Genomic DNA, 24,809 nt, shown 5'->3' with positions numbered 1-24,809 from the left:
TGTGTAGGAGAGGGACATGGACCACAAGACACAGTGGAACTGTATAGGGATTGGAGGGGAGTCATTAGACACCAGGGAATTGTGTAGGAGAGGGACAAGGACCACAAGACACAGTGGAACTGTATAGGGATTGGAGGGGAGCCATTAGACACCAGGGAATTGTGTAGGAGAGGGACATGGACCACAAGACACAGTGGAACTGTATAGGGATTGGAGGGGAGCCATTAGACACCAGGGAATTGTGTAGGAGAGGGACATGGACCACAAGACACAGTGGAACTGTATAGGGATTGGAGGGGAGTCATTAGACACCAGGGAATTGTGTAGGAGAGGGACATGGACCACAAGACACAGTGGAACTGTATAGGGATTGGAAGGGAGCCATTAGACACCAGGGAATTGTGTAGGAGAGGGACATGGACCACAAGACACAGTGGACCTGTATAGGGATTGGAAGGGAGCCATTAGACACCAGGGAATTGTGTAGGAGAGGGTCATGGACCACAAGACACAGTGGAACTGTATAGGGGTTGGAGGGGAGCCATTAGACACCAGGGAATTGTGTAGGAGAGGGACATGGACCACAAGACACAGTGGAACTGTATAGGGATTGGAGGGGAGCCATTAGACACCAGGGAATTGTGTAGGAGAGGGACATGGACCACAAGACACAGTGGAACTGTATAGGGATTGGAGGGGAGCCATTAGACACCAGGGAATTGTGTAGGAGAGGGACATGGACCACAAGACACAGTGGAACTGTATAGGGATTGGAGGGGAGCCATTAGACACCAGGGAATTGTGTAGGAGAGGGACATGGACCACAAGACACAGTGGAACTGTATAGGGATTGGGGGGAGCCATTAGACACCAGGGAATTGTGTAGGAGAGGGACATGGACCACAAGACACAGTGGAACTGCATAGGGATTGGAGGGGAGCCATTAGACACCAGGGAATTGTGTAGGAGAGGGACATGGACCACAAGACACAGTGGAACTGTATAGGGGTTGGAGGGGAGCCATTAGACACCAGGGAATTGTGTAGGAGAGGGACATGGACCACAAGACACAGTGGAACTGTATAGTGATTGGAGGGGAGCCATTAGACACCAGGGAATTGTGTAGGAGAGGGACATGGACCACAAGAAACAGTGGAACTGTATAGGGATTGGAGGGGAGCCATTAGACACTAGGGAATTGTGTAGGAGAGGGACAAGGACCACAAGACACAGTGGAACTGTATAGGGATTGGAGGGGAGCCATTAGACACCAGGGAACTGTGTAGGAGAGGGACATGGACCACAAGACACAGTGGAACTGTATAGGGATTGGAGGGGAGCCATTAGACACCAGGGAATTGTGTAGGAGAGGGACATGGACCACAAGACACAGTGGAACTGTATAGCGATTGGAGGGGAGCCATTAGACACCAGGGAATTGTGTAGGAGAGGGACATGGACCACAAGACACAGTGGAACTGTATAGGGATTGGAGGGGAGTCATTAGACACCAGGGAATTGTGTAGGAGAGGGACAAGGACCAGAAGACACAGTGGAACTGTATAGGATTGGAGGGGAGCCATTAGTCACCAGGGAATTGTGTAGGAGAGGGACATGGACCACAAGACACAGTGGGACTGTATAGGGATTGGAGGGGAGCCATTAGACACCAGGGAACTGTGTAGGAGAGGGACACGGACCACAAGACACAGTGGAACTGTATAGGGATTGGAGGGGAGCCATTAGACACCAGGGAATTGTGTAGGAGAGGGACACGGACCACAAAACACAGTAGAACTGTATAGGGGTTGGAGGGGAGCCATTAGACACCAGGGAATTGTGTAGGAGAGGGACATGGACCACAAGACACAGTGGAACTGTATAGGGTTTGGAGGGGAGCCATTAGACACCAGGGAATTGTGTAGGAGAGGGACATGGACCACAAGACACAGTGGAACTGTAAAGGGATTGGAGGGGAGTCATTAGACACCAGGGAATTGTGTAGGAGAGGGACATGGACCACAAGACACAGTGGAACTGTATAGGGATTGGAGGGGAGCCATTAGACACCAGGGAATTGTGTAGGAGAGGGACATGGACCACAAGAAACAGTGGAACTGTATAGGGATTGGAGGGGAGCCATTAGACACCAGGGAATTGTGTAGGAGACGGACATGGACCACAAGACACAGTGGAACTGTATAGGGATTGGAGGGGAGTCATTAGACACCAGGGAATTGTGTAGGAGAGGGACAAGGACCACAAGACACAGTGGAACTGTATAGGGATTGGAGGGGAGCCATTAGACACCAGTGAAATATGTAGGAGAGGGACATGGACCACAAGAAACAGTGGAACTGTATAGGGATTGGAGGGGAGCCATTAGACACCAGGGAATTGTGTAGGAGACGGACATGGACCACAAGACACAGTGGAACTGTATAGGGATTGGAGGGGAGTCATTAGACACCAGGGAATTGTGTAGGAGAGGGACAAGGACCACAAGACACAGTGGAACTGTATAGGGATTGGAGGGAAGCCATTAGACACCAGGGAATTGTGTAGGAGAGGGACATGGACCACAAGACACAGTGGAACTGTATAGGGATTGGAGGGGAGCCATTAGACACCAGGGAATTGTGTAGGAGAGGGACATGGACCACAAGACACAGTGGAACTGTATAGGGATTGGAGGGGAGCCATTAGACACCAGGGAATTGTGTAGGAGAGGGACATGGACCACAAGACACAGTGGAACTGTATAGGGATTAGAGGGGAGTCATTAGACACCAGGGAATTGTGTAGGAGAGGGACAAGGACCACAAGACACAGTGGAACTGTATAGGGATTGGAGGGGAGCCATTAGACACCAGGGAATTGTGTAGGAGAGGGACATGGACCAGAAGACACAGTGGAACTGTATAGGATTGGAGGGGAGCCATTAGACACCAGGGAATTGTGTAGTAGAGGGACATGGACCACAAGACACAGTGGGACTGTATAGGGATTGGAGGGGAGCCATTAGACACCAGGGAACTGTGTAGGAGAGGGACATGGACCACAAGACACAGTGGAACTGTATAGGGATTGGAGGGGAGCCATTAGACACCAGGGAACTGTGTAGGAGAGGGACATGGACCACAAGACACAGTAGAACTGTATAGGGGTTGGAGGGGAGCCATTAGACACCAGGGAATTGTGCAGGAGAGGGACATGGACCACAAGACACAGTGGAACTGTATAGGGATTGGAGGGGAGCCATTAGACACCAGGGAATTGTGCAGGAGAGGGACATGGACCACAAGACACAGTGGAACTGTAAAGGGATTGGAGGGGAGCCATTAGACACCAGGGAATTGTGTAGGAGAGGGACATGGACCACAAGACACAGTGGAACTGTATAGGGATTGGAGGGGAGCCATTAGACACCAGGGAATTGTGTAGGAGAGGGACATGGACCACAAGACACAGTGGAACTGTATAGGGATTGGAGGGGAGCCATTAGACACCAGGGAATTGTGTAGGAGAGGGACATGGACCACAAGACACAGTGGAACTGTATAGGGATTGGAGGGGAGTCATTAGACACCAGGGAATTGTGTAGGAGAGGGACAAGGACCACAAGACACAGTGGAACTGTATAGGGATTGGAGGGGAGCCATTAGACACCAGGGAATTGTGTAGGAGAGGGACATGGACCACAAGACACAGTGGGACTGTATAGGGATTGGAGGGGAGCCATTAGACACCAGGGAATTGTGTAGGAGAGGCACATGGACCACAAGACACAGTGGAACTGTATAGGGATTGGAAGGGAGCCATTAGACACCAGGGAATTGTGTAGGAGAGGGACATGGACCACAAGACACAGTGGAACTGTATAGGGGTTGGAGGGGAGCCATTAGACACCAGGGAATTGTGTAGGAGAGGGACTTGGACCACAAGACACAGTGGAACTGTATAGGGATTGGAGGGGAGCCATTAGACACCAGGGAATTGTGTAGGAGAGGGACATGGACCACAAGACACAGTGGAACTGTATAGGGATTGGAGGGGAGCCATTAGACACCAGGGAATTGTGTAGGAGAGGGACATGGACCACAAGACACAGTGGAACTGTATAGGGATTGGAGGGGAGTCATTAGACACCAGGGAATTGTGTAGGAGAGGGACAAGGACCACAAGACACAGTGGAACTGTATAGGGATTGGAGGGGAGCCATTAGACACCAGGGAATTGTGTAGGAGAGGGACATGGACTACAAGACACAGTGGAACTGTATAGGGATTGGAGGGGAGTCATTAGACACCAGGGAATTGTGTAGGAGAGGGACATGGACCACAAGACACAGTGGAACTGTATAGGGATTGGAGGGGAGCCATTAGACACCAGGGAATTGTGTAGGAGAGGGACATGGACCACAAGACACAGTGGAACTGTATAGGGATTGGAGGGGAGCCATTAGACACCAGGGAATTGTGTAGGAGAGGGACATGGACCACAAGACACAGTGGGACTGTATAGGGATTGGAGGGGAGCCATTAGACACCAGGGAACTGTGTAGGAGAGGGACATGGACCACAAGACACAGTGGAACTGTATAGGGATTGGAGGGGAGCCATTAGACACCAGGGAATTGTGTAGGAGAGGGACATGGACCACAAGACACAGTGGAACTGTATAGGGATTGGAGGGGAGCCATTAGACACCAGGGAACTGTGTAGGAGAGGGACATGGACCACAAGACACAGTGGAACTGTATAGGGATTGGAGGGGAGCCATTAGACACCAGGGAACTGTGTAGGAGAGGGACATGGACCACAAGACACAGTGGAACTGTATAGGGATTGGAGGGGAGCCATTAGACACCAGGGAATTGTGTAGGAGAGGGACATGGACCACAAGACACAGTGGAACTGTATAGGGATTGGAGGGGAGCCATTAGACACCAGGGAATTGTGTAGGAGAGGGACATGGACCACAAGACACAGTGGAACTGTATAGGGATTGGAGGGGAGTCATTAGACACCAGGGAATTGTGTAGGAGAGGGACAAGGACCACAAGACACAGTGGAACTGTATAGGGATTGGAGGGGAGCCATTAGACACCAGGGAATTGTGTAGGAGAGGGACATGGACCACAAGACACAGTGGGACTGTATAGGGATTGGAGGGGAGCCATTAGACACCAGGGAATTGTGTAGGAGAGGGACATGGACCACAAGACACAGTGGAACTGTATAGGGATTGGAGGGGAGCCATTAGACACCAGGGAATTGTGTAGGAGAGGGACATGGACCACAAGACACAGTGGAACTGTATAGGGGTTGAAGGGGAGCCATTAGACACCAGGGAATTGTGTAGGAGAGGGACATGGACCACAAGACACAGTGGAACTGTATAGGGATTGGAGGGGAGCCATTAGACACCAGGGAATTGTGTAGGAGAGGGACATGGACCACAAGACACAGTCGAACTGTATAGGGATTGGAGGGGAGCCAATAGACACCAGGGAATTGTGTAGGAGAGGGACATGGACCACAAGACACAGTGGAACTGTATAGGGATTGGAGGGGAGCCATTAGACACCAGGGAATTGTGTAGGAGAGGGACAAGGACCACAAGACACAGTGGAACTGTATAGGGATTGGAGGGGAGCCATTAGACACCAGGGAATTGTGTAGGAGAGGGACATGGACTACAAGACACAGTGGAACTGTATAGGGATTGGAGGGGAGCCATTAGACACCAGGGAATTGTGTAGGAGAGGGACATGGACCACAAGACGCAGTGGAACTGTATAGGGATTGGAGGGGAGCCATTAGACACCAGGGAATTGTGTGGGAGAGGGACATGGACCACAAGACACAGTGGAACTGTATAGGGATTGGAGGGGAGCCATTAGACACCAGGGAATTGTGTAGGAGAGGGACATGGACCACAAGACACAGTGGAACTGTATAGGGGTTGGAGGGGAGCCATTAGACACCAGGGAACTTTATAAGGGTGGAAGGTGGCCAGTAGACATTGAGGTTGGCCCGCGACTAGTTTCAACCCACTTTGTATTTAAGTTTGACACCCCTGCTCTAAAACAACACTGTAAAAAATGTAATATGAAACAGTATAAGACTGCTCTAATGACAATTGAAGGCATATTTACACTTTAGGGTAGAATACATTTTACTAAAGCTCAGTTGAATGGAACATATTTATTCCTAGTTTTCAAAAAATTGCAAAGGAATTAAAACTGTTGCACCTCCATTTGTAGCAATTTATAATTTTCAAATGTGTGTCCTTTTTTTACAGAGTGGAGTAAAGGAAGGGGAAGCAAGGGGCAAGAAGCGAGCTTAACTCTTTGTTTACAAGCTGCAAAAAAATATAATATAAACAAATAGATGCCGAGAGAGTTAAATTGAACTTTAAAGGGAAACCAAACCTATGTAATTAGTGACACTTAACTCAGCAGACAATAAAATAAAATTTTAAAAAATGAAGAAAAAGTACAAAATGAAAAGTAATCCGCACCTCCTCTACTTAGTATTGCAGAGCTGGGCTATGGACTGTACAGGTGAAACTCGAAAAATTAGAATATCGTGCAATTATTTCAATAATTCACCTTAAAGCGGACCTGAACTTAGAACTTCCTCTCTGCTCTCAAAGATGAGCAACAGCATAATAACCTTTAACGAAAAACATTTATTTGTTACAGTTGATACAAATCCTAAAATAAATATCCACTGTTTCTACTTCCTGCTTTCATGGAAGCAGACATATTGTTAACATCCTGTGCTTTCAACTGAGCTTATCTGCCATGGCAGTCAGGTGACAGAGGGGAGAGATCAAATTACAACTTGTGATTAGACACAGATGAGGGGGGGTTACACAGGCTAAACTATCTAAATAGATACAGGGTGAATTTCTCTCCCTCATCCTCCTGTCCTGTGCAAGAGTTCAGGTCTCCTTTTAAAGGTAAAACTAATATATATGAAATAGAAACCCATTGCAGGTGTTTTGGATGAACTGTAAGCCATAATCATCAACATTATTACAAATAAAGGCTTGAAATAGCTCGCTTTGCATGTAACAAGTCTATTCCATATATTAGTTTCACCTTTTAAGTTGAAATATCTTTTCACACAATATTTTAATATTTTGAGTTTCACCTGTATTTGTGTGTTTTGTTCACAAAGCAACAGGTTGGCTACCAAAAAACAAAAATCGAATTCAGAAATCCCTTCATTCCCTTGATGTCCTCGCCGTACTGGGCTTTACAGGAGAAGAATTAATCTCCAGAGTTGGATAATGAGAAAGACGTCCTTAGAAAATGTTTTATAATCTGCTGTGCCAGATCACAAATACAAAAACAGGTGAGCTGCTGCTTCCATTCCATTTATGTCTTTATTTGTATTTGTTTCATATTATTTTGAATTTCAGTTTCTCGGTTTACCTGTTTTGAAATAGGTAATATTTTATTATTTTGTTTTATCCACTGAACATTCCCATATCACAAAAAGAAAATACAAAATAAATGTGTATACTACATTTAAAAAAAAATCCATTTGATTGGCTTTCATTGTAGGATTTTGGCTTCAACGATTTTTGAGCCATCAGCTTTATAGTTCAGCTTCCAGTGTGACAAAGCACTTTTATGCCACATTTTAGAGGAAATGTACATTTAAAGAGAACCAGAGATGAAGCACTCTCATGTATTTCACCATATATATCAATGGGAACATGACACTAAACACCTGCTCTGCTCTTTGTTTCCTTTTTCACTGGTTAGTCTGCCTGTTATCAGCTCTGGTAAGAATCCCCGACTGAGCATTCAGTCTAGCTTTGCCACAAATGATTATAGCTGAGTCAGTCTTCCATGATGTCTTTTCAAGCCCAAGCCTGCACCCTTGTGGCTCTGCTTTCCTGCTACGAGGATACATAGCAGGAAATCAGAGCCACAAGGGGGCAGGCTTGGGCTTGAAAAGACATCACAGAAGACTGACTCAGCTATAATCATTCGTTGATATATATGGTAAAATACATGAGGGTGCTTCGTCTCTGGTTATCTTTAAAGGAGACCCGAGGTGAAAATAAACTAATGAAATAAACAATTGTATCTATCCTCCTCATCCTAAAAGGACTTTTTAAGATATTCCACAGTTTTATTTTATATTTAAATCTACTTTTTAAGTTTTAACTGTTTTATTGTTTTGCTCAATGACACAATCATTGAAGTATGCCAGAGCTAAAATCTTTAAAGTATTGGTCCTTTTCATCTCTTTGCTGCTCTCAGAAGCCATTTTCTGCTAGGAAAGTGTTTTATAGTTGTAATTTCTTATCAGTGAGGGTCACACTGTAGTCTGACTTAGACAGGAACTGCCACTTGCATACCTGATGATTAACTCTTTCAGGCAGAGAAAGAAAAAAAGGAACACAGCATAGTTATTTGCGTGCTTGGCACTGTTCATACACATGTCTATCTCATCATGTCATATGTCACCTCGGGTATCCTTTAAAGGACCTCTATTGCGAATAATTGTAACATTTAAAATACATGTAAACACATACAAATAAGAAGTATGTTTCTTTCTGAGTAAAATAAGCTATAAATTACTTTTCTTCTATAATGCTGTCGCTTACAGTAGACAGTAGAAATCTGACATTACTGACAGGTTTTGGACTAGCCCATCTCTTCATGGGGGATTTTCAGCAAGGCTTTTATTCTTTACAAAGACATTCCCTGAAAAGGATGTATACAAAGATGCTGGCCAGCCTCCCTGCTCACCATATACTTTTGTGGCAGTTGGACAGAGCAAATGCCATTCACTAACTGCCTTTGAAACTAAACAAGACCCTGAGACCCCCCCCCCCCCCCCCATGAGGAGATGGGCTAGTCCAAAACCTGTTGGTAATGTTAGATTTCTACTACCTACTGTAAGTGACAGCAACATAGGAGAAAAGTCATTTATGGCTCATTTTACTCTGGAAGAAAAGTACTTCTTATTTGTATGTGTTTGCACATATTTTACATTTTCTGATTTTTGCAATAGTGGGCCTTTAAAGGCTTCGTTAAAATTGTTCAGTATAGAAAAAGCCTATTTACTGATTGTAACTGACCACGTGACTCATCTTCTCACTGTTAATGTACTGAAGACAGGCAAGGGAAAGGGTGTGACCATTGAACGATCCCATCCAAGCGTGGCCATGAATTGTAGTTAGCACAGGTTCCAAAAAATCTATGAATTATTTGCAAAATAAATCCAAAAAGGTGACTACAGTGCAATTCAGTTCAGGTTATATGCAACACTATAACATGTTGTCAAGGGGGTATACTTGAAAAAGTTAATAAATGTTTGACATTTATCAAAAGGTGACTGCAGTGCAAGGATGTTAAACCCCCTCCTGACCGCCTAACGCTAATGGGCAGTGGGAGGGTGGTTCCGCCAGGACCGCCTAACGCCAATTGGCATCAGGTCCTGGAGGCGGGGATCAACAGGGAATGCGTGCGCACATACGCGTGCCTTCCCTGCAGAGACCCACAGCAGGGATCCGTCAACAGCCTGCCAGCGGCGATTAGAGCTGGCAGGCTGTAAAAAAAGTAAAAAAAAAGCTGACTTGCCTGTCACTCAGCTGTCCTCTGGAGTGGCTCAGGATCAAATTCCTCTCATAGGCTAATGCCTATGAGAGGTGATTGAAGTGCTGGGATCTCGGGGGGGGGGGGGGGGGGGGGGAGGGGGGTTGGGTAGAAAAAATAAAAAAAAATGTGTTTTTTTTTATAAAAAAAAAAACTATAAAATTGATTTTTAAAAAATGACACAGCAGCAGCAATGAGATCCCACCAACAGAAAGCTCTGTTGGTGGGAAGAAAAGGAGGTAAGATTCATTTGGTTGCTAAATTGTTGCTAAACCTCTAGATTGTAAGCCTTTGGGCAGGGTCCACCTCCTTTTGTGTCCTACCTGATCATGCACCTCTATTACTGTGCACCCATGCTATGCATTTGAGTGAACCTAACTTGCCTAACTCCATGCTCCCATCCAGTGACTGACTAAGCATTACCTTGTACTTATACTGTGCTGTGTGATCTGGTTTTCTTGTATTCCTGTATTGTCATATTGCTGTTTGTCACCCCTAAATATTGTCTGTAACCTAAATTAATGTCCAGCGCTGCGTAATATGTTGGCGCTTTATAAATACAACAAATAAATAAATAAATAAATGAGTTGTATGGTCAAGCAATAAACTGTTAAAGCTGCAGAGTGCTGAATTGTAAAAAAAAATGGCCTGGTCACTGGGGGTATAAACCTCTGGTCCTCAAGAGGTAAAAGCTATAATATTTAAAAGATGATCAAAAGAATAATGTAAAGTACTCCATGATCCACTCTAATATAATATGCTATGGAGTTATATTGTATAAAGAACACAGTTTAAGGGCCATCATTTCTTAATAAGTTAATGGCATAACAGTAATACGGGTAACTCAAACCACATCGATTAAAGGAACTCACCATTGATAGTGAAGACTGCAGCCATCTACCACATGCATGCTGTTGGCGCTGGTGCCCCATGCCGCTGCCTCGCCCCACGTGCATTGTGGGAGGAGTGTCACGGTGACTTGCATGTCTGGATCCAGCAGCTTGCACATACGGGCGCTCATGTGTGCACCAGCGTGAAGGGACACACTTCTATGAGGTGAGGTGCATAACAGCAAGCTCACCTCCACCTGCTGCACGTTCCTGGGGCCTCTGTGTCAGAAGACGCGTGCTCTTTGCATGTGCGCCGGCGTTCATGAGGGCTTAGACGTGTACGAGATTATGTGCTGAAAGGCTAATTTAAAGAGGAACTGTCGAGAAAATCTTAAAATTTAAAACACAAACAAATAAGAAGTACTTTTCTTCCAGAGTAAAATGAGCCATACATGACTTCTCTCCTATGTTGCTGTCACTTGCAGTAGGTAGTAGAAATCTGACAGAGCCGACAGGTTTTGGGCTAGTCCATCTCTTCATAGGGGATTCTCAGCAGGGCCTTTATTCTTTATAAAGACATTCCCTGAAAAAGATTTATATAAAGATGCTGGCCAGCCTCACCGTAGACTTTTTTGGCAGTTTGACGAAGCAACTGCCATTCACTATGTGTTTTTAAAAATAAAGAAAACCCTGAGAACCCCCCCATGAGAAGATGGGCTAGTCCAAAATCTGTCTGTAATGTCAGAATTCTTCTTCTTACTGTAAGTGACAGCAACATAGGAGAAAAGTAATTCATGGCTCATTTTACTCTGGAAGAAACGTACTTCTTATTTGTATATGTTTGCATGTATTTTAAGTTTTAAGATTTTCGTGACAGAGGTCCTTTAAGCCAGAGGAGTGACAGATTTCTGTAGTATTGCAGCTAGTGTGTATTCCTGTCGTCTGCCCTCTTCTTGTCTACTGCTGATCTTGGCCTGTATGGGAACCCGACTTATTGCTAACCACCGTTTCATCTGACTACCTACTCTATACCCGGCTGTTCTGAGAACCCAATCTGCTTTGTACTTCTGCCCACTCTTTTACTGAATGTTGCATTGTTGCCTATCCACTTGCATACATTTGAAATCAGCGTCGGGAGACTTGGGCGCAGGATACAGCCGGTATATAGCTGATCCTGCTGCTGCACAACTCCCGGACGCGTTAATTACTATTTCTCCTCCAGGCCGCCATGGATGGTGGGGAATGATATAATTCGGCGTCCAGCTATTGCTGGAGGCCGAATTATTGTGTTTTAAATGCAACTTCAGCTCCGTCTTCTGATGGCGCCCGAAGTTACTCCCTGTGAGCCGTTATAGCCGTAATACCTATTACAGTCTATGGTGGCGCCAGCTGCACTCAAATCATCCTGCGCTGAAAAGCACTGCTCAGATCCACTTAGCTACTGACTATTGTCTGACTGCAACTAACAAATGTGTCCTGTTTCCTGGATGGTGACCCTGATTACTAATCCTGCTGTAGCAACTGACAATCTTCCAGTCTGCCCACTGGTCTGTTGTCTTGGTTCCACTTCATCTGTCACTAGTTTGGTCTGCTTTTGGCCTTCAATTAGTGATGAGCCCAAATTTTCGTAATTTCATGTTTCCTTAATTACGCATGCACATTTTGCCGCTGCAACACGAATTCGTAATTTCGTAATTACCATACAAACCGTAATTTGGAATTCTGTAAGCAAAATTTCAGTTTCATAATTTCACGCTTCAGCGCAAATTCGCGTTTAACGCAAAATTTGTAATTTTGTTTTCTATAAAGACAAAGTTATTTGTATTATGAAAATGGATGTAATTTCATTTCTAATTGTAAATATGTACACTTAGATAATGACTAAACTCAGGAAAGTCACTCATTGATTGCAATTACTGATTGCAATGACTGATAATGCAAAGGCCCCTGCACATGCTGTCACTTTAAATGTATCAGGAGGCTCTATCTGCAGCCACTTCTAAGACAGGTGCTCTTTGCCATGGTGCACTTAGCGGTCATGCATGCTGAGACACGTGGTTTTGAGCCTTGCAATATCTGATAATGCAAAGGTCCCTGCATGTGCTGTCGCTTTAAATATATCAGGAGGCTCTGGACTGGAACACAATTTCGAAAACAGACGCATATCCATGCTAAACACAAAATTCTGATTTGTTTCTGTTACAAAAACAATCATAATTACGAACACGATTGTGGTTACGAAATTCAGCATAAACGTAATTTTGCGAAATGTTTGATTACAGACAGAATTGTAATTTTGCGAATTACGCAAAACGTCACGTAATCGTAATAAGGTCATTACGCTCATCATTAAACACGGATGCAGCGATATTCCTATGGCGCTATCACATTGATTGCAGTGGCGTGCAAGCCAGCGGGTTTTGATGGGACACTGCATGCAGACCATTTACAGTGGCGATAAGGCACACTTTCATTGTACTCTGGCCGCAGTGTTAAAGTGCGATGGGATTTTTGCAATGCATCTAAGCCCCCTTTAGATGCAGATATAGAATTTGCCATAACTACTTCCTGTGGCAATGCATTCCACATCTTAATCACTCTTACTGTAAAGAACCCTTTTCTAAATAAATGGCTAAAATGTTTTTCCTCCATGCACAGATCATGTCCTCTATCCTTTTTAAAAGCCTAGAGACAAAAAGCTCATCCGCCAAGCTTTTATATGCCCTCTGACATATTTATACATGTTAATTAGATCCCCTCTAAGGCGTCTTTTCTCTAGACTAAATAAACCCAGTTTATCTAACGTTTCTTGGTTAAAAAACGTCAGTTGTTAGCTATGCAAAAGTGTTTCTTTGAGCTATTTTACCCACTGGGTCGAATACAGTCCTGTTTTCTGAAGCACTTAAACTGACAATAAACAATGAGAGAAGCTTGAGCTATAGTTTTACTGCAGGAAAGTTCAAAGTATCATTATTTCTGCTTTGTTTTATAGTTTGAAAGCTGAGCGAAAGGCATTAAGCATACAGGCAGCAAGGGAGTGTTACACAATCAAACCAGAACATTAAAAATAACAAAACAATAAAATAAGAATAAAGGATTATTTAACCTTTTGGGGACTGCTGTAGTTTGAATCTACGTCCAGCAGGTGGTGCTACCACCCTGACTTGACGTTGATTCAAAGTCCGCACTAACGAACCATCCCGACGCGATTGTGTGCACCGGAGAGGGGAAATTAAGCTGTCATATGACAGCTGACATCTCCCCTCAGTGATCAGCAGCAGTGATCAGCAGCCATTGCGTATGGCTGCTGATCACGTGATCACTATGATCGCCGGCGGATCATAGTGATCACTTACAGAGCTGCGGCGGTAGGGGGGAAAGAAGAGGATGCACTCACCTTCCTTGTGCTTTTTCACTGTGGTTTCTGCACAATAAAATTGGCCAATCGGCCTAAAATCCAGGTCGAGACCCAGTCTTTTTTTATTTATTTATTTTTTTTTATTCTGCACTCACCTTCCAGCCATTCCCCCGACGATCGGCGCTCCCCTCCGCTCTGGCCAGCATCCCTGCTGTATTGACACTAAGTGCTGGGTCCCAGCTTGATTATGTCATCAAGCCAGGACCCGACACTTAGCGTCAGTACAAGCCGGGAAGCCAGCGAGAGCGGAGGTGTCTACAACTGCTCATCGCTGGAGCCTGGGAGGTGAGTAAAGGCTCCTGGTGAAAGGGGGGACATCTGGAGGCAGGAGGGACACACAGCCCAGCAAACCCAAGCAGGGAACCGGCTGCCTGACCCACCAAAACGCCCCACCCCGCATGTAAAATGCCTGGTCCTTAAGGGGGGGTAGGGAGCCGGTCCCGAAGGGGTTAAAAAATGCACATGGATTGCAATGCTAGATTTAACAAAAAAGTATACGATAAATGATGTTTTCATTCAAATGAAATGTCCACTCAGCAGCCACTATTCTTGAACTGCAACAGTATGAATAAATGTATGCCATGTAAACAAAAGTAAAATAAACACTTGGTGTTCTCCAGCAGGGATTTATCTCTATACTCCAACAATCCTTCAATTCAATTGTGTTTTATAAGCAGAGTTTTGAGGGAATGATAGCCAATAATGGCACCATTTTTACAGAAGTAATTCTATTAGGATTTACCAAGGATCCAACCATAAACATGTGCCTGTTTGTGTTATTTTTTATGATCTACATAGTGACCTTCTCTGGGAATCTTTTATTGATATTGATAGTGCTGCTGTACTCCCAGTTACACATTCCAATGTACTATTTCCTCTGCATACTTTCATTCCTTGACTTGTGCTACTCAACAACTGTCTTGCCCCGGTTGCTGGCGGACCTCTTTTCTTCTCACAGGTCCATCTTGATTCGAAGTTGTCGTACACAGATCTATCTTATCATCTTCGTTGAAGGATGCGAGTGTCTTCTTCTTGTCACCATGGCTTATGACCGTTATGTCGCCATTTGCCGGCCACTGCATTACCCGATCATCATGCGTTGGAGTGTGTGTTACATGCTGACCGCGCTAATATTTATCGTCACTTTCCTGATGTGCATACTCCCATCCCTTCTGCAACCCATTACATTATGTCACAACCAGATCAATCACTTTATGTGTGAGCTTCTGGCGTTCGTGAAACTCTCATGCAGCGATATCTCCGCCAGCTCATTCAAGATCCTCGGGGTCAGCTTTCTCTCGCTTCTCCTCCCCTTTATGCTCATATTAGTATCATATATTTGTATTTTAAACTCGGTATTAAAGATCCAGGCCACAGGACGGTCTAAGGCTCTTTCCACCTGCTCCTCCCACCTGGCAGTGGTGGGGTTGTATTTCGGGACCACCATGCTCATGTATCTTGGACCAGCATCTCAGTACTCCACCGACCAGGAGAAATACAGCTCCATATTTTATGTGATCGTATCACCGATGCTAAATCCTTTCATCTACAGTCTTAATAACAGGGATATTAAGAAACATTTCACTCACCTGTTTGGAAAGGCTGTCAGCAACTCTGAACATGTTAATTTACAGACTTAAAGCAAATGTGTAGCGAGAGAAAAGAGTTAGATTCTTACCTATGGAGAGGGAAATCTCTGGATTCTATGGAGCCTTCCCTGTCCCCTCTCAGTGTTCTCTTTCGAGCGCCGTCTCCCGTTAAAGTTTGCCACCTCCAGGAGCCCTCGAAAAGGCTTTGTTTCACAGGGGCGTAGCTAGCCCCAAAGATCAGTGACACGTGGCTCGGATCTATTCTGGGATGCCCCGGATGTCCCCCAGGCAGAGTCAGATGTGGTGCCTCAATGGCAAGCATGCTGGGAGCTGTGGTGCATCAATCAGGGGTATGCCGGGTTCTGTGGTGCCTCTATGTGAGCATGTAGGGAGCCAGTGGCGTAGCTAAGGGGCTGTGGGCCCCGATGCAAGTTTTACAATGGGGCCCCCCAAGCACTCTATACATAACAATTGATACGGCGAACCAAAACCTGCCAATGGCAACTACAGTGTTAGAGGTACAAGAAGAGGACAGGGAATAGTTTGTTAATGATTACCACTATTCAAATTATCTATAGAAGTGAATATTATGATCACAGGACCAATAGAGAGCTAATACTGTAGTTAAGGGAGGGCCCTTTGGGGCCCCTCTGGCCCAAGGGCCCCGATGCGGTCGCTACCTCTGCACCCCCTATTGCTACGCCCCTGTAGGGAGCTGTGGTGCTTCAATGGGTGGCCATGGGCGCATGGATCCATTAGCAGGTCAGGGAATGCTATGGGGGGGACTGCCAGAAAACCTGGCAGCAGGCAGCCCACCCACCAGAAAGCCAGACCAGCCAGCACAGAAGCCAGGTAACGTTGCCTAGTTATGTTTAAGTGACACTACCTATTTATGTGATATGCTACATTTATTTATTTCTTATAATAATGGATAATGGATTTTTTGTAATAATGGATTTGTAATAAGGGAGACTTCATCCCACATTTTTCTAGGCAGGCCTACTTAGAGCGCTGTTAAGTTTATGTAAATTTTACTCCACCCATAGCCACACCCACATTCTGGTGCGTGGCCACACCCATTTTCCATCTGGAGTGCCCAAAAGTGTCTCAGATTTCTTAGGATTCTAGTAAGGCCCCTGCTTCGTGACCTCAGACGGCTTCATGTCCTGAGTGTTTCTGACATAGGGATAATCAGAGGCAGTGAGAAGGTTCATGACGCTCTACCCCCAACCATCACACGAGTCGGTGCAGGATCAGGCAAGCCAGGCCACAACAGTAGAGAGGTACAAAGAAGGATCCGCAGACCAGGACAGGATGAGGTAAAAAAAGCTGAAAAGTTTATTTGAAAAAATCCACAGACAAGGCAATAAAATCACAGGGATAATCAGAAATGCCATTTTCAGATTCCGCAGAAATTCCGATTTCCACCAAAGCCGATTACCGATTCCGCAGATTGCTGATCGTTTTCTGATTTCCAAGTAGTGGGTTTTTTGGTCATTGTTTGCATTGTCTGATTGGCCAAATTCTGTACTTCCAAGTTGACTCTGATTCTCTGATTGGTCCATTGCTTCCGAGTTCAGTGATTGGCCTAAAATTGCTGAATTGTGGTAAGGCAGTATTTCCCAGTTCCATTTTCCGAGTTGCGATCAGAAATCGGAAATGTGGAAATTTCAAGACCGTGAAATACGAATGACCATCCCTATTTCTGAAGCCTTCCGAAGGTCCTGAAAGGGATATCTGACCAGTTGAAATACATACAACGGGGTTGCCAGCCCTGGAACGAGAATACTGAGAGAGGACTGGTAAAGGCTCTATAGGATCCAGGGCCTACCAACTCCATAGGTAAGTATCTGACCTTTTTTTTTTTCTTGATTCAGCTTTATGTTAGAGTTACTTTTCTGAATTTAACAAAATGTAATTGAATTTAATAAAATTACTTTTTTTTTTTACTTCAGATATTATTTAGTCAGTGTTTTAACAAAGTAAAAATCTTTCCTCACTCTGATTTACATCCTTAAATTTAACACAGGTGGCGACACACTGCAGAATGTTTGTTTGTTGTGTGTTCTGAGGTAATCAGAAATATCTTGAATCTGAGAGTCCCCTGGGAAAGAGACGACTTAGTGATATAGACCTCGATTCATAAAGCATTATCGCATACAGTAATGCATAAAACAGCTCACTTTACCGAGAACTTAGGAAAATGTCAATTCATAAAAGCTGGTACCGCATGGAAAACCAAACCGAAATTACCGAAAAGTACTTGTGTGTTAAATACCTCAACACATGTCAGTAAATGTCAATTCATAAAGGCTACAACATATGGTAAATTCCAGAAATTCTACCGGCACCTCTGGTGTGGCGAAATCAGCGTGGAGACTGTGCGAGACTGTGGAAAGCCAGCCGTGACTCACACAAGCAGAGAGGGATAAACTATGACTGACAGGAGCAGAGCCAATAGAATCAGCCCCTGTCTCCTGCACGTCTTACTGATTGGATTTTGATAGGTTGCACAGGCTTCTCGGTGGAACAAGCTTTTCTAACCCCCCCCCAGTCTCCCCCCCTCCCTTCTAGGCAAAAAGCAGAGAAAACAGAATACGAAAGCGGAGTCCCCTGAAACCCTTCAGCTGTTTAACCATCTAGGTTCCTGTTTGAAGATGTGGAGGAAATAGTGGGGAAATCACCTAAGCAAGTTTTGCATGCAGGAAGAAAAACATAGTTTTTGTAACAAAATAAGGCACATTGGAGTTGGTCACTAAAGGCAATAGCAAATCAGCATGACTTGTGCTAGTGGCAGCATATCGTACGCAAGTAAGAAATGAGCGATGTTTATTATAGCCGCGCAGTAGTGATGTTTCGCTACCTCAATACTTCACTAGCGTGGCTGATACTATATTAATTAAGATAGTATGTTAACCTCCTTGCCGGTTATCCCGAGCTCAGTTCGGGGTAACCTGCGCAGGAGGATTTCTCAGGCCCCGCTGGGCCGATTTCCATAATCGGTGACGTCATCCCGCCCCGTCGCCATGGCGACCGGGGAAGCCCTGCAGAAAATCCCGTTCAGAACGGGATTTCCTGCTTACTCTGATCGCCGAAGGCGATCGGAGTGGGTGGGGGGATGCCGACGCTCAGCGGCTATCATGTAGCGAGCCCTGGGCTCGCTACATGATTTTAAATAAAAGTTCTGCGCTGCCTCCTTGCCAGCGGGAATTAGAACGGCAAGGAGGTTAATATAGTAGCACCCGCGCTAGTGAAGTATTGTGGTAGCAATACATCACTACTGTGCGGCTATAATAAACATTGCTCGTTTCTTACTTGCGTACGCTGTGCTGCCACTAGCACAAGTCGTGCTGATTTGCTATTTCCTTTAGTGACCAACTCCAATGTGCCTTATTTTGTTGCAAAAACTATGTTTTTCTTCCTGCATGCAAAACTGTAAGACATTGATTAACATGTATTTAGTTGTAATACAACAGAAAAAAAAGGCAAGAGGGACAGAAATGGCAACAATTATTGTGATTAATGTGTTTCTTTTTTTTCAGTGAAGTAAGGATGTGGGAGGGAGGGGCAGAAGATTGGGAAAACTCTTCTCTTGCAAGCAGCAGCAAACTAGATAAGAAGAGCTGTAAGGCCTGGGGCTAGGGGCGTAACAATAGATAGAGTTAGGCCGAACGGTTCGCCTGCGAACGGTTCCATGCAAACTTCCGTGGTTCGCGTTCGCGTCCCGCAGGCGAACCTTTGCGGAAGTTCGGTTCGCCCTATAATGCACCATGGAGGGTCAACTTTGACCCTCTACATCACAGTCAGCAGGCACAGTGTAGCCAATTAGGCTACACTAGCCCCTGGAGCCACTCCCCCCTACTAAAAGGCAGGCAGTGGCGACCATTACGGTCACTCGTGTGCCTGCATTAGTGAGAGTAGGGCGAGCTGCTGCACACTCTCTCTCATAGGGAAAGATTAGTTAGGCTTAGCTTGTCCCTGGCTGTATACCTGTTCTGTGAACCCACCACTGCATACCTGTTCTGTGAACCCACCACTGCATACCTGTTCTGTGAACCCACCACTGCATACCTGTTCTGTGAACCCACCACTGCATACCTGTTCTGTGAACCCACCACTGCATACCTGTACTGTGAACCCACCACTGCATACCTGTTCTGTGAACCCACCACTGCATACCTGTTCTGTTCAGTGAACCCGGCACTGCATACCTGTTCTGTTCAGTAAACCCGCCACTGCATACCTGTTCTGTTCAGTGAACAGTTTGGTGTGTCAGTGTGAAGCAGTACCTTAATTACACTACCTGATTGATGTATACACATGCAAGATGTTTTAAAGCACTTTAGGCCTGTCATTTAGCATTCAATATGATTTCTGCCCTTAAAACGCTGCTTTGTGTCAAATCCATATTTTTCCCGCGGACTTTTGGCGTGTATCCCACTCCGCATGCCCCCCTCCAGGTGTTAGACCCCTTGAAACATCTTTTCCATCACTTTTGTGGCCAGCATAATTTTTTTTTTTCAAAGTTCGCATCCCCATTGAAGTCTATTGCGGTTCGCAAACTTTAACGCGAACCGAACCTTCCGCGGAAGTTCGCGAACTCGGTTCGCGAACCTAAAATCGGAGGTTCGGCCCAACTCTAACAATAGACCCTGCAAGGGATGCGGCCGCAGGGGGGGAGGGGCAGAAGCCACAGGGGGCCCTGAGGGGGGGATAAGTTTATTTTCCCTTTCCTGAGAGACTGACAACTAAGGGCACAGAGAGAAAAAACATTCTGCTCTCTGCACAATTGTTCTAATGACTGCATTTGCTCAGCCACTGATAAGGAATCACACAAAGTTTTGTAGACAAATATTTGTAGACAGTCCAGTGTGCAGCAGGCTCTTGTGCACACTGAGCCCTTTCCCAAGTGCTGTGTACTGCAGTGATACTGGAGGAGTCTGCAGTTTCAGCTCTGGCTGTTCAGTAAGCCAGCACCTATTCATTAGGAGACCTTGGGCAAGTCTCCCTAACACTGTTTCTGCCTATAGAGCGTGTCCTAGTAGCTGCAGCTCTGGCGCCTTGAGTCCGCCAGGAGAAAAGCATGATATAAATGTTCTGTGTTTGTTTGTTTGTTTGTTTGTTTGTTTGTTTGCAGAGCCAGTTTCGCTCCATCTGAGATGGACATAGCGAGTGTAATAAGCTGAGGCTGGGAGCACACTCGTCTGTTGGTTTTCTGTATACGGTTCCTGCACACCAACGATTCCTAGTTACGCCCCTGTATGGGCCCTCTGGGGATTGCTCCTGCACTTGAAATTGCGCATGCGCTATGTGCAGGTATCGGTTTTGGTGGCAATTGGTAGCGCTGTACAATCTACTGCGGGCAGTTGTACATCATTTCCAATTAGCATGGGTTTTTTTTTATTATAAAAATACTTACTGGGTGTCTCGATGTCATTTTCTGCCACCTTCTGGAGCTTAGCCCCACCCACTTGAACGAAAGGTCATAGGTGTTTCTATTTATCCAATTAGAGAAGAGCAGATGACCTGTTGTGCTAGCGGGCGGCGCTGCTTTATTTTAACGTAAAACTCGCCCACAAAATTTCTGAAAAATCACTTTTGAAGATCGATTCAAAAACTATTTTGTAGCACTCCTATCTCAAATATTGGAGTGCAATTGCTCCAAAAATACTGTGTGCACCATTTGGCCAAATCACAATCGCCGGAGTTCACCTCCATTTACTTTTATCAGCGCAGCACTTCTCTTGGGATCACCGGAGATCGTCAGCGATCCCAAAGTGCATCTGAAAGCGCTCTTATGGGCTCCAGGCCTAAATGGAACTTTAACCCCTTTAGCGGTAACCCCGACTCTGGCTCGGGGTCCAAAAAAAGTAGCCAGATAATCCCGAGCCCAGGAGGCTTGTGTAGAGACTTATGCACAGTAGGTGTTTTAACTCACCTCTGCCGGGATCCAGATGCCGGCAGCCATTCTCCTTCCTGTCTTCGAAGGCTCTGCATGCCCCTGGTGAGATCGCGGATGGCAATCTCACTACAGGGATACAGCACCACCTGGAGGACGGAGGGGTAATTTTAGGGCTGGAACCCAGGGAGGTAAGTAAATGCTGGGTTGCCGCAGATCTCTCTGAAGTGTGATTTTTTTTTTCTGATTTTAGCATCTGGAAGCATGCTAAAAAGTTGCTTCGCTTTAAGACCCTAAAATAATAATAATAATAATAATAATGGCAGTATTTGTATAGCGCCTTTCTCCTGTCGGACTCAAAGCGCTTGCGAGGCAGCCACTAGAGCGCACTCAGTAGGCAGTAGCAGTGTTAAGGAGACTTGCCCAAGAAACTCCTTACTGAAATAGGTGCTGGCTTACTGAACAGGCAGAGCTGAGATTTGAACCCTGGTCTCCTGTGTCAGAGACAGAGCCCTTAACCATTACACTATCCAGCCACTGCAAAAATCTGGAAATAATCAAACTGCCAGGGAGGTTAAAGGAAAGGCAAACATATACTGTATAAACTTGAATATAAGTCTAGAAATTTAGGTCTGATTTACGTCATGAAAGTATAGGGGTCGACTTATACACGAGTCACAGGCAACACTGAGCACACTGAGTTGTGTGTGTGCTGTTCTAATAGTGACATTCCCATTTGCAGTAATTTACCCTGTGGTAAGTGACACTTTGAGGAAAGTACATGCCAGGAAAACACAGGTCTAAAAGTCCTGGTCACAAAAATTAACAAGGAAAGGGGCTGTGGGGAAATACTGGCTGCAGAGAAGGGAGTGAATAATTGCAGCACTTGTGGGCCTAGAGGAGGTATTGGCTGCACTTAAGGGACAAGAGGGGTTAATGGCTGCAATACTGTATGCAGTGCAGTCATTAACCACTCCTGGCCCCCAAGAGCAGCCATTAACTTTTCTGGGTAGATTTATAACTGAGGGCTGGTGCACACCGAGCGGCTTTTTGGGCGTTTTCAGATCCGCTTGCGGCTGCGGATCTGCTTGGTCAATGTATCTCAATGGGGTGGTGCACACCAGAGCGGCAGGCGTTTTGCAGAAACGAAAAATGCCTGGGTGAGGCATTTTTTGGATTTCGGATGCGTTTCTGCCTCAATGTTAAGTATAGGAAAAACGCAAACCGCTCTGAAAAACGACAGTTCAGAGCGGTTTTGCAGGCGTTTTTGTTACAGAAGCTGTTCAGTAACAGCTTTACTGTAACAATATATGAAATCTACTATACAGAAAACCGCAGCAGCAATCCGCAAAACGCTAGCAAAACGCCTCATAAAAATAAAAAAAAGCTTTTAAAAATCTGCTAGCATTTTGCGGATCTGCTAGCGGGTTTTGGTGTGCACCAGCCCTGAGTCAATAAAAAATTCCAGCCTAAGAGAGTTGAATATTGGAGTCGACTTATACACGAGGTCGACTTGTATTCGAGTATACACGGTATATGTGTTGACAACCAATTAAATATGTGATAAAAAAAACATTAAGAAAACAACAAAATAAAAAAACTTAACTTGCACCAACTCAATCTAAAATATTAAGTAAACATTTTTGGTTGTGCTGAGTGATGTACTGTATTTTCTGTGTGTGTGTTTTTTTTTTTTTCTCAAAGCAAAAGGTTGGCTACCAAAACAAAAAAAAAATCTAATTCAGAAACATCCCTTGGTGTCCTCGTCGTACTGGGCTTTATAAAAGAATAATTAATCTCTAGAGTTGGGTAATGAGAACAGTGTCTTTAGAAAATCTTTTATAACCTGCTGTGCCAGATCACAAGTCAAACAACGGGGCTGCTGCTTCCCCTCCCCATTAAACTTTTATTTTATTCTTTGTTTATTTATTTGTATTTTGTTTCATGCTCATCAATTTTTGTATTTGTTTCATGTTAATTTCAGTTTCACAAAATTAACGTATCTGTTTTTGAAAAGGTAAAACATTTATTACTTTGTTTTATTCACTAAAAATGTATTTCAGCGACAAAAAAATTAAAGAATAAAAAATGTTCATTTGACTATATATATATATATATATATATATATATATATATATATATATATATATATATATATATATATATATATATATATATGTATATATATATATATGTGTGTGTATATTTTTTGTATATTATTTTTATTTTCCCTCACAACAGTATGATTAAAAAAATGCAGTTTAATCCTTGTTGAAGAAATAATGTTCAAAGCGGATTGAAACCCAGCATTTCTCCTTTGCTCTAAAATAATATTTACAGCATATTATATACCACCACCATTTGTTTTATTAGAACAGCATTCAACTAGTTAAACACAGGACTTACAAGTCCCCTGCCAGGATAGCCGGACTTATCCAACCTGGAGATAATGTTATCCTCTGTTTACATTCCTCACTTGATACAATTAAGTAAACACTTCTCTGACACTGCAGACTCTCCTGAACACAGTCAGACACTCAGAAAGCATTCCTGCTTACATTACAAGATGAATGAACTCATTATGAATAAAATGCAAAGTCAGCTCTCTCTAAATGAATAATAATACTTATGCACAAAAGCAAATATGATAACTGTATGGGATATAAAACGTAGGAAAACATGTTTTTATTGAATATTATGTCAGAGTTTTATACCACTTTAAGGTTTACACAGTAATAATTATTTTAATGTAAAATAATGAATACAATGTAAAATCAATTTTGTTCACCATCTGTTGGCTACCATGGTTGCTGCCATACACCACAATGTATGCTTTTATATGAAGTGCTGGCTGCTTATTTTAGCTGGCAGAGATCGGCTATTTTATGGGTGAACAATGGTGCTCAGTTACAGTGTAGCAACACATGGCACAGTGATGTAGTCAAGCACTGGCTATTGGCTGTGGAAGATAAGGCAACTAATACTGCCAGCACTTGGCTATTCCATAACTGAACCTCAGCTTGTGTAGACAAGTGTCTACTATGGGGTATTGTATAGCCTGTGCTGTGTTATTATATAGCCAAGTGCCAGTTATGGCTACCCTGTGGTGCCGGGTGAAGAGGTTAAGGTTAGCCAAAGGTGTTGGAGGTTTAGTGTGGGAGGATCTGGTTAGGGAAGGGCTAGAATTAATTGTACAATTAGACATAAGTGCAGGAGGTTTATTGTGAGGGGAAAAGGCACAGAGAGGTTACCAAAAAGTACCTATAAGTAAAATATCAGTAAATACACTCACCTAAAGGAGTATTAGGAACACCATACTAATACGGTGTTTGACCCCCTTTCGCCTTCAGAACTGCCTTAATTCTATGTAGCAGTGATTCAACAAGGTGCTGAAAGCATTCTTTAGAAATGTTGGCCCATATTGATAGGATAGCATCTTGCAGTT

General features: G+C 44.4%; 1 protein-coding gene across 1 annotated transcript; it reads left to right on the top strand.

Annotated features, from left to right (window-relative positions):
• The first annotated feature begins 14,063 nt into the window (after positions 1-14,063).
• On the top strand, positions 14,064-15,516 carry LOC137504629 (olfactory receptor 2A7-like). The gene is made up of 2 exons (XM_068233210.1): positions 14,064-14,161; positions 14,835-15,516. The coding sequence occupies exons 1-2, from the start codon at positions 14,064-14,066 to the stop codon at positions 15,514-15,516; spliced, it is 780 nt and encodes a 259-aa protein (XP_068089311.1).
• The last annotated feature ends 9,293 nt before the right edge of the window (positions 15,517-24,809 follow it).

This window comes from Hyperolius riggenbachi, chromosome 4 (genome assembly GCF_040937935.1).
Source record: "Hyperolius riggenbachi isolate aHypRig1 chromosome 4, aHypRig1.pri, whole genome shotgun sequence".
NCBI classification, from domain to species: Eukaryota; Metazoa; Chordata; class Amphibia; order Anura; family Hyperoliidae; genus Hyperolius; species Hyperolius riggenbachi.
The sequence above is the reverse complement of the archived record's forward strand: the minus strand, read 5'-3'. Positions and strand labels throughout refer to the sequence as shown.

Coding starts and splice junctions, on each gene's coding strand:
- LOC137504629 (XM_068233210.1), top strand. CDS start 14,064: ATGTCATCAAGCCAGGACCCGACACTTAGCGTCAGTACAAGCCGGGAA. Junction 14,162..14,834: donor TCATCGCTGGAGCCTGGGAG/GTGAGTAAAGGC, acceptor TTCTTCTCACAG/GTCCATCTTGATTCGAAGTT.